This window comes from Saccostrea echinata, unplaced genomic scaffold (genome assembly GCF_033153115.1).
Source record: "Saccostrea echinata isolate AGI-Se365-2 ecotype Australia unplaced genomic scaffold, CSIRO_AGI_Sech_v1 ptg000034l, whole genome shotgun sequence".
In the NCBI taxonomy this organism is placed as follows: domain Eukaryota; kingdom Metazoa; phylum Mollusca; class Bivalvia; order Ostreida; family Ostreidae; genus Saccostrea; species Saccostrea echinata.
In genome coordinates this window covers 4784743-4799174 of record NW_026889783.1, presented here as the reverse complement: position 1 = coordinate 4799174, position 14432 = coordinate 4784743, and the positions used below count along the sequence as shown (strand labels likewise).

At 32.7% G+C, this 14432-nt stretch overlaps 1 protein-coding gene across 1 annotated transcript; it reads left to right on the top strand.

Moving 5' to 3' along the window:
- Positions 1-475: 475 nt before the first annotated feature.
- LOC133199418 (somatostatin receptor type 2-like) lies at positions 476-2502 on the top strand. Its single transcript, XM_061335225.1, has one exon. It carries the CDS (start codon positions 508-510, stop codon positions 1624-1626), a length of 1119 nt encoding a protein of 372 aa, XP_061191209.1. The 5' UTR covers positions 476-507; the 3' UTR covers positions 1627-2502.
- The last annotated feature ends 11930 nt before the right edge of the window (positions 2503-14432 follow it).

Here is a 14432-nt window from a genome sequence, read left to right as displayed (position 1 = left end):
TTTTATCAGATGAGATGATAGAAAAACTGTGAAATATTACGGAGATTATTTATTCATGAAAGAATTTTATAGGTTATATGGAAGTTCATCCATATAAATATTTCTCAATGTGATTACAGCAAGTTTTGTTTAAAAACATCTGACATCAAACGAAGCTCATTTCTGCATATAATAAAGAAACTTTTTAAAGCTGAAAAAATAATGACAGTGTTAAAAAAATATTGTGCTTGTTCACGTTTTAGTACTACCGTGTGATGTTATCTATATAAACAAACTCAGCTGTTTCACTTTCACTGAAATTTCTTTAGACCTACAAGACTTTATAAATACGGATTGTCGATCGACAGAAGCCAGTGGAATCTGAGAGCAGGCTTCCGATGTAATCTTGCGACAGGTCGAGAAGGTCTGCCGCGACAGCTTAGGGAATTGCTGAGATTCTGGAGTTTGTTAGACGTTTAGAAACATTTTCACTGTGATATCTCATCTGATATAATTTAACTTTGAAAAATGTATTTGGTAAACAACACTACGCAGAGTGAATGTGCCAACATTGTCACAAATGAAGCTGTGAACACCGTTTTTGTTGTGGTTTACATTTTGATTGGAGTTTGCGGTTTGTTTGGGAATCTTTTGGTCATTTACGTTATTTTGAATTCACCGAAGATGAAAACGGTAACCAATATGTACATTTTTAACTTGGCTCTCTCAGATTTGATATTTTTACTACATATCGCTATGATCACAACCACCACTATTGTCAAGCATTGGGTATTCGGAGAAACCGTGTGTAGGATATTCTTTATGACGGCATCGGTTACCACGTTTTCCAGCGTTTTGACGTTAACAAGTCTAAGCGTGGACCGCTATATTGCTGTTTGTAAGCCTGTAATATCTCAGAAACATCGACAACGATTGAAAGCTGTGTTTGTCATCGTTTTTATTTGGCTACTTTCATTATTACTCTCAATGCCTATAATTCTATATTCAAAAAGAACATCACATCCTTATTTGGAAGGTAAATTTTCCTGCCAGGTAGACTGGCCTGACGTAAAGGTCGTTCCTGCATATATTATTTACACATTCATTCTGGGATTTGGAATTCCCCTTTGTTTCATTTCAACATTTTACACCTGTGTTATTCTTCATATGAAGAGTGCTGGACCAGTAAATCGACAAAGATCTACTGAACAACGTAAAAATCACAGGAAAGTCACCTACCTTGTTTTTGCAATCATTTTGACGTATGTAATCTGTTGGCTACCTTACTGGGTACTACAGATAGTACTTGTAGTACTGAGTCTGTACAACACAGTGATAGATACTATAGCAGTAGCATTACATATATGTACAGTCTTAACATTTGCTAACAGTATGATCAATCCAATTTTGTATGCTTTCATCAGTGAAAACTTTCGTCAAAGATTCAAGGAAGCATTTACGTGTCAGTGCATTTTTAAAGAACGTATTCGATACATCTTAACTCAAGGTCATACTAACACAACACAACAAGTTGAACTTGATTTGGTGAGGAGACATGCTAGTAATCAAACCGATGCTGAGACTACCCGAGACCAACAGGACAGCCTTGACCGGGAAAACAATGGAGGCGTTTACACAGGATTATGAAATGAAATGAACAATTCTATCTAGTTCATGATATTCTAAATTTTAAAAAAATCATTTGCTATCTTACGTGAGACGTGTATGCTGGCAAATTCATATAAACATGCTGATTTGATTCGTCACCATGCAGAAATTATTTGATTGAACTAAAACAGACTTAAAACTAAATGTAGCATACAATAGTAAATTTTAATACATGTTTACCTTCTTTACTGGAAACATTTCAATCGCACAGAAGGTACAGAACAGATCTTCTAATCAATTCTTTTGGAATAGGTAAATTGTGCAATTGCCCTAAAGGAATTTCAAAAAAGTGAGACCGCACTTGGTGAGGTTAAAATAATTCAAATTGTAAGAATTAATATGTTGAATTTTTTCACAATCACAAGAATTTGTCTGTTCTATAAATTCATTGTTATAATATTGTGCGTAAAAGGAGAAAATATTTTAAGAAAATTTAAGTATATACAAAAAGTTTTTGAAAAATTAAATTGTAAATATATTTTATCTTCTGGCAAACGGGGTCTCTATATTCACTTCTTCGACAAGACATTGTGCTTAGGAAGCTTATATGGGACTGTGAATGCATGACAAACACAACTTGTGTTGGCCATTTTATAAATTGAAGTTTATGGTGCATTTTCGATGCAGAGTGTTTCTCTGACAACCTAAAATCAGAAAATGAAAATGATTTAAAATTGATTATTTCGCAAGCAAAACCATAAATAAATGGAAATGAGCATTTCCGTGCATATGGTGTATTTGTAGCTGGTTGATCGAATTTGACACACACGCATTCTCAAGGACAGAATTTTGTTCTAGATGAAAACTGTTATTATTTTAAAAGAAGGAAAAACATAGAAGAAATTTGCCTTTTGAACGACATGTACTTATTTAAGAAATAAACCTTGATTTGAAATTACCATCTTGGTAAATTGTCCTTCAGATAAAAAAAAGCATAAAAACTTATTTTTTCTGTTTGTCTACAATATGTTTTAATCAGAAGTTTTAATTAGATATTGGAGATAGAGCATAATGTTTCGTGAGGGAATACTGTTAAGTTTCAGGTTAAACTAATATTCATATTGATTACTTTTCAAAGTGAATGTTACCATTTGCTCATTGGAATACCATTATCCTTTTAAAAAAGATACAGCACAGATAGCATTTCCTATCAACACTATTAAGTGCTACTTTGATAAATCCCGCAGGAGTGATCCTTTTTAAGTTAAAATCCACTGCAATGTCTAGTCAATTAAGAATCAAGAACTATTTTCACCACCTTATGAAAAATAAGGAATCAGAGACACAGAATTAGAGGTTCTTTGACAACCTTTGATAACTTATGATATATTTGTTGTATTAAAGTAAAACTACAAACATTTCTAGTTTTCGTTTCATAGTTACCCCCTCCCCCTCTCTATTACTGTAATCCCTACTCATGAAAATCGTTATTTAAAACAGTATTCTATGTCTTTTTTTTATATACATATACATTGTTAAAAGATATTTTTTGCAGAAGTTCAATGCCAAACGACTGTATTTCCAGATATCTATCCTATCCTACATAATGTTATATTATATTATATAATACTTATCGTATCATATCTACTGTTATATTATTGATTGATTGTATATTGCTTAACGTCCGATTCGAGAATTTTTCTTTCACATAGAGACGTCACAGTATGTCGATGAAGGGCTTCAAATTTAGACCTGTACTCGTCACTCAGGGCCATTGAGTAGTGAGGGTTCTTAAGCGTGCAAAGCCTACCGTGACAAGGGACCTAGGTTTCTAACATTATATCCTAATGACCCGTGACATTCACTTTTAATGCAGGGCGCTTGGAGAAGGAACAGTCACTACTTATGTTTACATCTTAGGTGTGACGCGGCGCGGCGAACCAGAATCGAACCCGGGCCTCCCGATCACGAAGCGAACGCCTTACCACTCGGCTACCATGACCGGTCATTATATTATTAATATAATACTTATCATATCTATAAATATAATTCCTATTATACAATGTAATATTATACTTTCATGTTATAGATTCGTCTAGAAACATTTGTTAAAACACTATTACCATTTGAATGATAAAACCACGTCCTTCAGGGCAACAGTGACGACGAGTGATATTCAAAAAAAAAAAAAAAAAAAAATTAACTGCACCAAATCTATGCATGCGCGCGCGCTTCATATTTATTTGTATTTGTTTAAAACATTCAATATTATATAATACAATAAATATTGCATGTAATTAATGGTTACATTGAAAAATTTCACCCCGAGAAAACCATTGTCAACCAAGGCGCAGCGGACATGCAGGATTTCTGTATTGTCTTAGTTAGTGTTTTATCTTTATTGGAGAAATAGCCACATTTACTGGGTAATTCGTACATCCTACTCGTCCGTTCCCTATTATTTGCTAAATTAGTGAATAAAAATCGAAACAACCTAAAAAGAAAACAAACAACAATAACATTAACAACGTGATAATAATAATAATAATAATAATGAAGCAAAACAAAGAGTCATGTTACGGAATACATCTATATGTATAGAATCAAATATCTTGCTAAAGAGTCATATAAAATCACAAAATATTTCATAGGATGAACCTACATCATTAGTCAACTGAATGGTCACTGAAAGGTCTGGAAAAGTCAATGAATGACACAGCTCTGGCATTCAGTCACTTTCAGTAAGTTTTCAGTCCCCTTTCAGTTAACTAAATGGTACAATTTCATCTTGTATATATTACAATATGCATTTTCAGTTTTTCTACAATTTCACCAGGTACTTGCGAAAAACCAATGAAACATTTCTAATAAGTTTGCTTGTGAATATCGTTATTTGGTTTAATTTTGATAAAAAAAAATTTCAATACATGTATCATTGATTTGATAACGGTTACCCGGTTATTGATAATTCAAACAAAGATAATTCTTATGTAATTGTCTAATCTTTAAAAAAAAAAAAAGATTATACATTTTTACAGATTATTGGAATAAATATGCATACTTAATTTTAGTTAATTGTCGCAATTAAAGTAAATGCATTCCGTTCGAGTAATGAGTTCACCATTTTCGTAAACAGATGTTGTGAGCGCGAGGAGAAGATCAATTTATTCCACATTGCTTTAATGAACTAGAATTTATCATATAAAAATCCTACTGACACGTTTATGTGTTAAATGGAAGGTTTCGGGTCATCAGTATCGCAAAGTAATTACGGAGGAGCAATTGTGGAAATGAAATAACGAACGAATCTAAATATTGTAAGAACATAATAGGCTAAATTCAGTCTTACAGCATCACAAATGTAATCGGTCAAAAGTGCCATATATTTTTTCCCACTGTGTATTAAGTATATACTTCCAAAGTTTTCAAAAGCTTCCAAAGACATAAGACTAGATCAAGATTTAGAATTTCTCATTTGGATAATCATTGGTAGCTGTCAATAATAACTTGCTTCCTAATTTCAATACTTAGGCTTAATGCCAATTTCTGGTTGTATTTTTATGATATACATTTATTAGGATGTAATAGAATTATTTCCCTATGGTATTTTCAGACGTGAATATAGAATGAATTTGCATTATGTTTTGCATCCAGAATATTTTCATCTTGATGAATATATTTCTCAACATTATCATCCAACAAAAAATATTGCGCATTCTGTAAAACTTATTATCGGGTGATTGATCCCCGACATTAAACAATATTCAAAGCAATAAATCAGTGTACATGGGCAACTCATATTTCCAAACATCGTGATCATAAATTTTGGGAGCGTCTTAGCGAGAGGTTATTTGTTGAAGGACGAGAAATATAGAAAGTGGAAATCTAAAATACAGGCAATTATTTTGTACCAAAGTATTGTGCTGCATTTACTTTGTACCCGAGTACTCTTGAAACAATTTTAAAGAAGAACATGTCAAAAATTGGAAGCTAGCAAAACTTTTAACGTCCTCATGGAAAATCTACAAGATAATTAATCTGAAAAACTGCGATTTTGTAATTAATGAAGTTATAGTTTTTTGATTTGTTAAGAAAATTCTTTACCAAGCAGACAAAAAAATTACTTAACAGTTTGTGATACCAAACACAAGACTTTAACAGAACACAATTTTAATAAACAAAATTTCAAAAAAGATACGAAACAGACAAAATCGGGTCTTCCTTTAAACAATCTACAGTTAAATTCTATTAAAATCGTTTTTCCATTAAACTCTTTATATTGCATTAAGGTTAAAACAATAACACCTTTAACACGAAGCCCTATAGTATAGCTGCCCCTTATATGCAAGATTAACTATGTCAACATGCAAAAAGTATATAAACATGGAAGATAATTATACTTACATGCAAAATAATTTTGTTGACATGCAAATAATTAATCTTTTTAGATGAAAAAGGCGAGGATAAGGAACAGTGATCGATATCAAAAAATCTTCAAACAATGTACAAATTTGTGAAAGGGCACTATACGGAGTTAAATTTCAGAGGCTGGATCGCTGCCTAGGAGTAAACGTCCCTTGTAGACAGGTCACATATGCTGTCAGCCCTATGTATTGATCAAGTAGACGAACATTCTGTCGTCAAAGTAAATATAAAAACAAGTTTGGCTTTCCAGAAAGCCTGAAATGTCATCTCTTTGTCTTCATGAATGTCACAGAATAAACAGTGGAATGTTATATCATTTTCTCAGCTATTACGGGCAGTTTAGTATCGCTTTGAAAAAGGGGGGGGGGCAGAAAAAAAATCGACGACTTATCTGAACAGTCTTGGACAAGGGGAAAAAGGGGCTGTCCAAACTCAACATTTTCATTTCTTAGAAGGGGGATTACAACTTTTCTAACATATTTTATATTATGATACATTCCCATGGAATGATTTGACGTACGATACTGCATCAAAAGATGGAAGATGGGGCAAGGGACACGTTTTCAATGTTTAGGAAAAAATGGAAGGGGCCGACCCTCCCGATGCGCTGATTCTGTATTATTTTACCTGCTGTAAATATGCTTTATTCCTTTTAAATATTGTTTGTACAATGTCTGCAAAAATCTAACCACTGAGAAATTATCGTAAAAAATAGATAACAATTTTTCCATATGAAGATGGAAATAAAACCTTAGCCTTCCCTTTGACTTTAGTTCTTAGTCGCCTTGTACGGCAGCAAAGAAGTTTTAAAGCGCTAACTTAATGTAATCTGAACCTCAATTAATTTCCAAAGATTTTCCTTATTTTCCTTAATCGTATCCTCTGAAATGACTTCGATATCGAGCCAGTGGGAATATCAAGGGAAAAATTGAGACTCTCCTGCCTCATACCCTTCTGCTGCCCATGCCGATTGATGTTTTGACGCTATATTATGTATAAGTACATGTACATGTATACGATCCTGGTAAAATAGCATGCATAGAAAGGTTATAAAATTGAAAAGTTACCATTTAAAATTAAGCATTTGCACAATGAAAAGAACCCCAATCTACCAACATTTTATAGGCTGTTCCATGAGACACACATTTTATAATTTTGGCTTTATTTCAAAAATACGAGGAGTGATTTTTTTTACTCTTTCCTATTAGCAAAAAACGCAACTTAGAATTGCATAAAGATAATGATAAGTTGCTTTATTTATTAATCCTTAAAAATCTTAGCCAAGTAAAGAAAATTGTGTTTTTCTTAAACTTTTCTGCAGGGGTAGATTTAAATAATAATAAAAAAGAATAGTGCAGACATCCGAGAAGATACTCGTAATGATTCTTTATGATCTTTATTCCAATGCCTGCAGCATTGAGTTACTTAAATCAGAGACATTTATGTTTCTGCATAAATTGTGCTTTTAGGTAAAATTTCTTTTCTTCGAATTTTATTATTATTTTTTTTTTTTTGAATAACTTCGGTTTTATTTTACATACAATGTATATACGGCAGTAATTATCGATTGACTATTAAGTACACATAAAAGTTAAGTTTTTGCCATTGTATATATGCATTTAACGTGAATATTTTCACTGTTTTCTTTCTTCAGTAAATCTTGGATCCACGCCTTGGCTTATACGTTTTGTGTGTTTAGATCCCCGCGCACTGACCATCGTTTTACGCAATAGCCTAGATACAACGTTTATGTAAAGGAGAAAGGCCGAAAACTGTCCATTCTGTGAGAGAAAGAACTAGTCGAGGGCCGTAGGCCCGAGATTAGTTCTTTCTCTCACAGAATGGACAGTTTCCGGCCTTTCTCCTACTTAAAACATGATTTCCTTTGTTCTAAGAATTAAATAAAAAATGTACAATGCTGGTATCAGATAAGCACACATACAATGACAAATTCATTATTTACAGAATGGACAGTCACAGGTAAGCTGGGATGCAGAGCAATTTGTTGAATAGTCCTTGTGTTTTCAAATGCAAATAACAAAAGGTTTTTGTCTAAAGAATGGACAGTTACAGGTGGATTTTGGAGGATACTAGTATTTATACAAGGAAGCGATGCTTCAAAATCAGTTTATAGTCTGCGTTGTAAAGTCATGCATGTTTTCCTCCGATGGAAAGACAGAATCAAAATCTAATGAACTAAAAGATGCACAAAATCAGTGATAGTTGGACCTGGGAACAGAGAATAGTAAGAGTAAAGAAAATATTAGCCAAACTTTGACCCAAAAATGAATTTCTTCTTCGACAGATAATCAAATTCGAATCAAACCTGGAAATGAATTCAATTTTTGAGGATATATTGACTGCAGCAGTGTAATGGTGAGATGCAAATTGTGTTCTGGGTGTTGGATTAGCCACGAGCTAAACGTCGACCTGAAAATATATATTTCAAATCAAATCTGGAAATGTTTCAATTTTAAATATTTCCTATGGAAGCAGTGTAATGCTCATGGTGCAAAGTGTTTTCTGGGTGGTGGATTTATTATTAGCCGTACTTCATTCTTTAAATGGATTCTTCTCAAGGGAATGATGTTTTCGAAATTTAAATCGAATATGAAATTGTGCCATTTAAATTCAAGTTTTGTGAAAATTGAGTTTTGAGTATTGAAATAATGGGCATTATTCATGGATTTAAAAGTATAAAATCGAGCGGATGCTGTGCAGATATTGTTCTAGATTAACTTAGATCTTTTTGTTATTTACATCTAAATTAAATCGTATTTAATGTATTTGTTTCTGTTTCCTCTTGGGTACATTCCAAAGTTTACCTGTAATTCTCCATTCTGATTGTTTTAACTGTCCATTCTTTTTGAAAAAAAAAACAACTGTCCATTCTTAAAAAGAATGGACAGTTTTCCAAAAAGAATGGACACTTACTGGTGAATTAATGGATTGTTTGGGGAGTTAGCTCACCATTAAGCTATAGAATGGACAACACAAACAAAAGGTTTACGTCACAATCATGTTTTATGTTTGAAGCCCACCAAGCAAGTGATTCTACCTCTATTACCCATAATGAACCCTGTGTAGATTTACTTTAAGATGGACCATTTCGTAATAATAATACAGAACGCTCAATTTTGTTTACATCTCTATATTTAGAAATCGTGTCATCATCAGGTCATTTGCCAGACCACCAGCTTATCGATGGCAGCTTACACTAGGACTTCACTTCCGGATAACAAACTTAATGTGTCATCTCCCGAGGGAGATGACAACAAAGGCCTAACAATAGGTTTGAAACACGTCAGCCAAAATACGACCAATGATAGGTTATTTTTGTTAACAAGGTCATGATAACAACCATAGAATTTATGAAATGCTGAGTTTAAACGAGGGTTGAAATTCCTGTAACATCAACTCATTTGTCAGTAACCTGCTTAAAAACAGATGGCACTCAGAGGATGCTCTTGAGTATCGTTGGGAGATTTATATACACTGTATGCAGGTGATAGCGGAATATTACTTGATGACGGGAAACGACTGAAGTGATCTCGTCTCCTTTATCATACAATTTAGTTGTTAGCTGGCTCTTATCGTCTATAGTCAGTAAAACATCCAAATATGGAACAGATGTGGCAGACTCTGTGGTATCTTTTATTTCAAGTTCACTGGGATATATCGAGTCAACATATAAATGTAGGTAGCTATTGTTAATTGAATAAACGTTGTCGTTATATTTAAATGTCGAGTTGAAGGCTATGGTTAGTGTTCCCTCTGCAGTAGAAGTTTGTAAATAAAGTCTGCTTCATAAGAATTAAAGAAAGATGATACCAAAAAAATTTTTATCAAAAAAATTAAAAATAACAATTTGAATCATGTTTACATAAGTAAAATGAACAAATTTAACCGCATAAATTTTAATTTTTCAATCGAAGTTTCACAAGAATGGGATTTAAAGTGACAAAAATTTGTATAGAGTAATAAGGATGGTTGCAGATAGGTAGAATTTTCAACATCATAGAATGTTTACAATTTCTTGCTATTTTAGAAAAATATTATTTGCATCATGTACAACAAAAATAGGCCCAAAAATATATACCAATCCAGGCATCCATTTTCTTGTTTGTATCATCTGTCCTTAAAAACCAAGTCAGTTAATAATTAAAGGGGCACAGTTACGCCTATCGGAATTCAAACAGTTTGTTGGAAGATCAGATCTCCGAAGACTACAGAAATGTTGGCAACGAGGAACTCCAGCATCCCTTTAATATCCACTGCCGATTACTTTTGTGTAGAATCAGACAGATCTTTATCAAAGTAATTTTATTGATGACCATTCACAAGATACTAAAACTTCCTAGTTCCATTTTTCTCGAAGAAGCATTTCTTTTTCTATGATATCAAAAAGCCTAGTTTTTAATCTATCGTGAAATGATTGTATCAAGTGAAAAAAGTCGTACGTTTTGATCTTATTGACTTTAGAAAAAAAATGGTATTTTAAATTTTCGAAAAGTTTTTAAAGTTTTTGTGAATCACATCTTCTAGAATATGCTGTAGCACAGTACGTCCGAGGTTTCTCTTTTACCGCAATTAACATTTTTGTAAGGAGTAAAGACAGGGTTAATTGAGTATTTGCTGGACCCGGCATTGTATCTTTGTAAGGACTTTTATAAATTTTCAGAATTCGGTCTAGGTAGGGTAGATCTAACTCCCATACGTTGACTGGAATGTAAAAGGTATTAAAGACTGAAATGTGATTCTGAAGATTTTCATCCTTAAAATGTGAACTGTTAGTATAAGTTAGATTTCCAGACGAAGAATTAAAACCACGTTCTTCTAAAATACAGTTAAAATAATGAGCCTTTCAAACAAAGACGACATTCTTGCAATCATTGTCTGCTGGATCCATAACGTATTGTTTATGTAGTCTGTCTGATTCAGTCATCTCCGATTTAGTGAAAACGGAAGGATAGTTGATTTGCATATTGCTTTTTAACTTTCTAATACGGTTCTTTCATATATTTTAAAACACTTAATCCATTCTGACAAAGTGTTCAATGTGTCAACATAATTTAGTTGCACTTACATTGCGAGTCGGCATAAGTTTGTTGCGTGGCAGCTTAATTAACTTGCATTTCGACATAAATAGGTTGTACGTCGACATGAACAATTCGCAAATCTAAAAACATGTAAGTATATTGCATGTTGGCATAAAGAAGTCACATGTCTACATAATTATATCACTTGTCGACATAGCTATGATGTATCTTGCATTTATGGTGTTAGATACTGGCCATAATAGGTATGTATCCATATTAAAATCAGATTCTCTAATAAAAATGGTAACTAGCAAGTGAACATAATTATCTTGAATGTAGACATAATTATCTTATGTCTTTTCTGACATGTTGACATACGCTATACGTATCTAGGAACCGGAAATACTAGAGAGCCAATTCCATGTCACAAGAAGAAATTGTTCAGATTTTTACAAATTATTTTAGAACTAGAAACTTCATTGATCAAAAGTTTAGCCAGATTGATACAATAACAATAAAATGGCAAGATGAAAATACACTTCTGGAAAGTCACGTAGGAAATTACGCCTTCATACTTTAAAATAACATGCCATTAAATTCATATCTTTAATTTAGGAAAAAAATATACCAGTTTCTAATGCAAATAAGTAGTGTACACGCGAAACAATGACAGATATGGGCTTCTCCTTAAGAACTTTTCAATGAGTCTTATTGAAATTCATTTTCAAATAGACGTATAGAAAAATCTCATATTCTGAAAAATAGAATCAATATTTATTCTTCTGGTTTTTCATTTCTCGTGTTCAGATTTTTAAAAAAGACAATTGAATTTCATTTTAAATTGGATTTTTTCTATAAGCTTGTTATTGCTAAAACAATTTCATTTTACTGATCAATTTTTAAATATTATTTGTTCTGTCTAAGACATTGTTTCCAATTGTAATCTTTGAATTTTTCTTAATATTAATTACTATTAATGATTTCATGATAATGGCTGATAAAATTAAGTCTAATATGACTGAACATTTACTATTAAATATGAAAATATTTACATTACGTATTTACTTTCTTTGTAAAGTGTATTTAAAGCTTCGATATTCAAAACACATACCACGGACGGAGAGGACATAGGGTAAAAAAATGATTGTTTTGACGTCACAAACCTTGAACGCCGTACAAGCACAACATCAAAATTAACGCTCACGTTGAACAGTAACGGCCGCTCCCTCAATTTACAGGCCCGAGGGAAGCAATTTCAGTTTGGGGGGCACAGCCATACATTTTCAGTTGAGGGGTCACTATCAAAATTCCTTGACAAGCAAAAAAAAAAAAAAAAAAAAAAAAAAAAAATAAATAAATAAATAAATAAATAAAAAGGTCATCAGAAGTTTTTATTGAGGGGGCACGCACAAGCATATCATATATAATATATATGTTTTCTATAGTACTCAGATATTACTATATGTTTTCTATAGTACTCTATAGCACACCCCCCCCCCCCCCCGCCCCCGGTTCCTACGGCCATGATTTAGATATATAAGTGGGTGTGTAATATATTCCAAAAAGCGATATATTATCAATCCGAAATGTAGCATGAAACTAATTAATGTAAAAATTAGCATCGAATTGTAAATTTTTGACAACTTTAACACGGACAGCTTTGCAGACAAATTTTCATAACGCTTTAACCCTTGTTATTCAGTTTGTCAGCATAACAGCTGAACATCTAAAATTTATAATTCAGTGCTTAATTAAACCTTAAGCCTCTTTACTAATCATTGCCTAAATATACAAAACTGTTTTCAAAAGCATGAATTGTTATTTAAACCATAAGAAATTTATGTCACGTCGAAGTCACCTGCTTAAGTGTATGATCTCCCAACTTAAAAATCTAAGCGGGTAATCTTTATTTCGATTTTAAAAGATGGCTATTGTAACGTGTGGTTTGTTCAACTATTCTCCGCTTTAGCTAAATTGGGGGGGGGGGGGGGACAACCTGCCTTTTAATGATAATTTACGTACAATATTAACACCAAACGACTTTTTACGGGAAGAAATGGAGTAGGGTCTGGCCCTCACCTGATATTACTCCTGTATTTTTCATCATAAAAAGTCAGTCTTGCCTTCCACCATATTTTATGTTGAAGTCTACAATCTTTATATCCTGCATCCATCTGCTGCATCCATCCTTTTCAAAGACAGGGAACTCTAGAAAGCTTACATATTGACCATCTCGAACAAAATCTATGTGCTCATTCTTTTTCTTTATTCAATGAAATATGGAGATAACGATTAGTATTCAAGCTCAAAGTCCATTAAAACAACACAAATCGGGATCAGAGAAAACATCAGCTGTACAACTGGACATGCCTCATTACTGGTCATGTAAATAAATGTACTAGTATGTTTGAAAACGATTACCTGAAGGCATTTAAATAAAACAGTCCAACTCACTGAACACCAATCTCTTAAAGGCAGATATAAAATCTATTTTATTACATAAATGTCGTCGAAAAGTATGGCACTTAATGGGCTAAATATAAAGAAGAAGACATCGACACTTTGTCAGAAGGAATTAAGAATCCTAGAAGTAGATTAAACAGTCGCATTAGACAATTAAAAGACAAACTGCGCACCATCTATCCTTCCATATTCATGAGATAGGAAGTGTTAAAAGAAATAGGAAGACAACACGAACATGTAATGGTTCTAGGTGAAAAAGCCTCTATGACATTGGTATTTATTTTAAGACTCTTTACTGCAATGCTATTTTAAAAAAGACCTTTGGTTTACTTCCACATCTTCTATTGCACCTTCTTACAGTTACCTTTCAAATGATGAAATTTTTCAAAATCAGTTTTGAATATTTTTATCACCACAATCAATAAAAAACTGTGGTAACCTAATTTCAACTTTTCTATCGTCAACTTACAGGGTATTTATGCAGCAATATACTATTTTAACCTGCGCAGGAATTTATAGGCATGCTCCATCTTCGAATAATTCCTTAAACGAGGCAAGCTTTTGACAAATAAGTTGATGAAACAAGGATATCAAGGTCTCATTTAAAGCAAATACAATCTACCATTTTAAAAGTCAGGTCTGTGTTTGCTCTGCTACAAATTTGTTTCAATGTACTTTTGAGCTAGATTACTGTTCCTTCATATTTCACTCACATATTTAAGAGGTACAGAAACTCAAACGTGGATTCTAGAAACCTTAAAAGAAATTTCATACTATATAAGTTAACCTCATGTAAAAATTACCCAAGATATTGGAAAACTTTGCTATAGAAATAAAGTGAAATAAGCTTTATCGTAAAGAATTCAGTAAGTATATTGATCGTTATAATTACATGTATTTAGCATTGGTGGAGATTTT

What these genes read in the sequence shown, in the direction of transcription:
- LOC133199418 (XM_061335225.1), top strand. Translation starts at nt 508, where the DNA reads ATGTATTTGGTAAACAACACTACGCAGAGTGAATGTGCCAACATTGTC.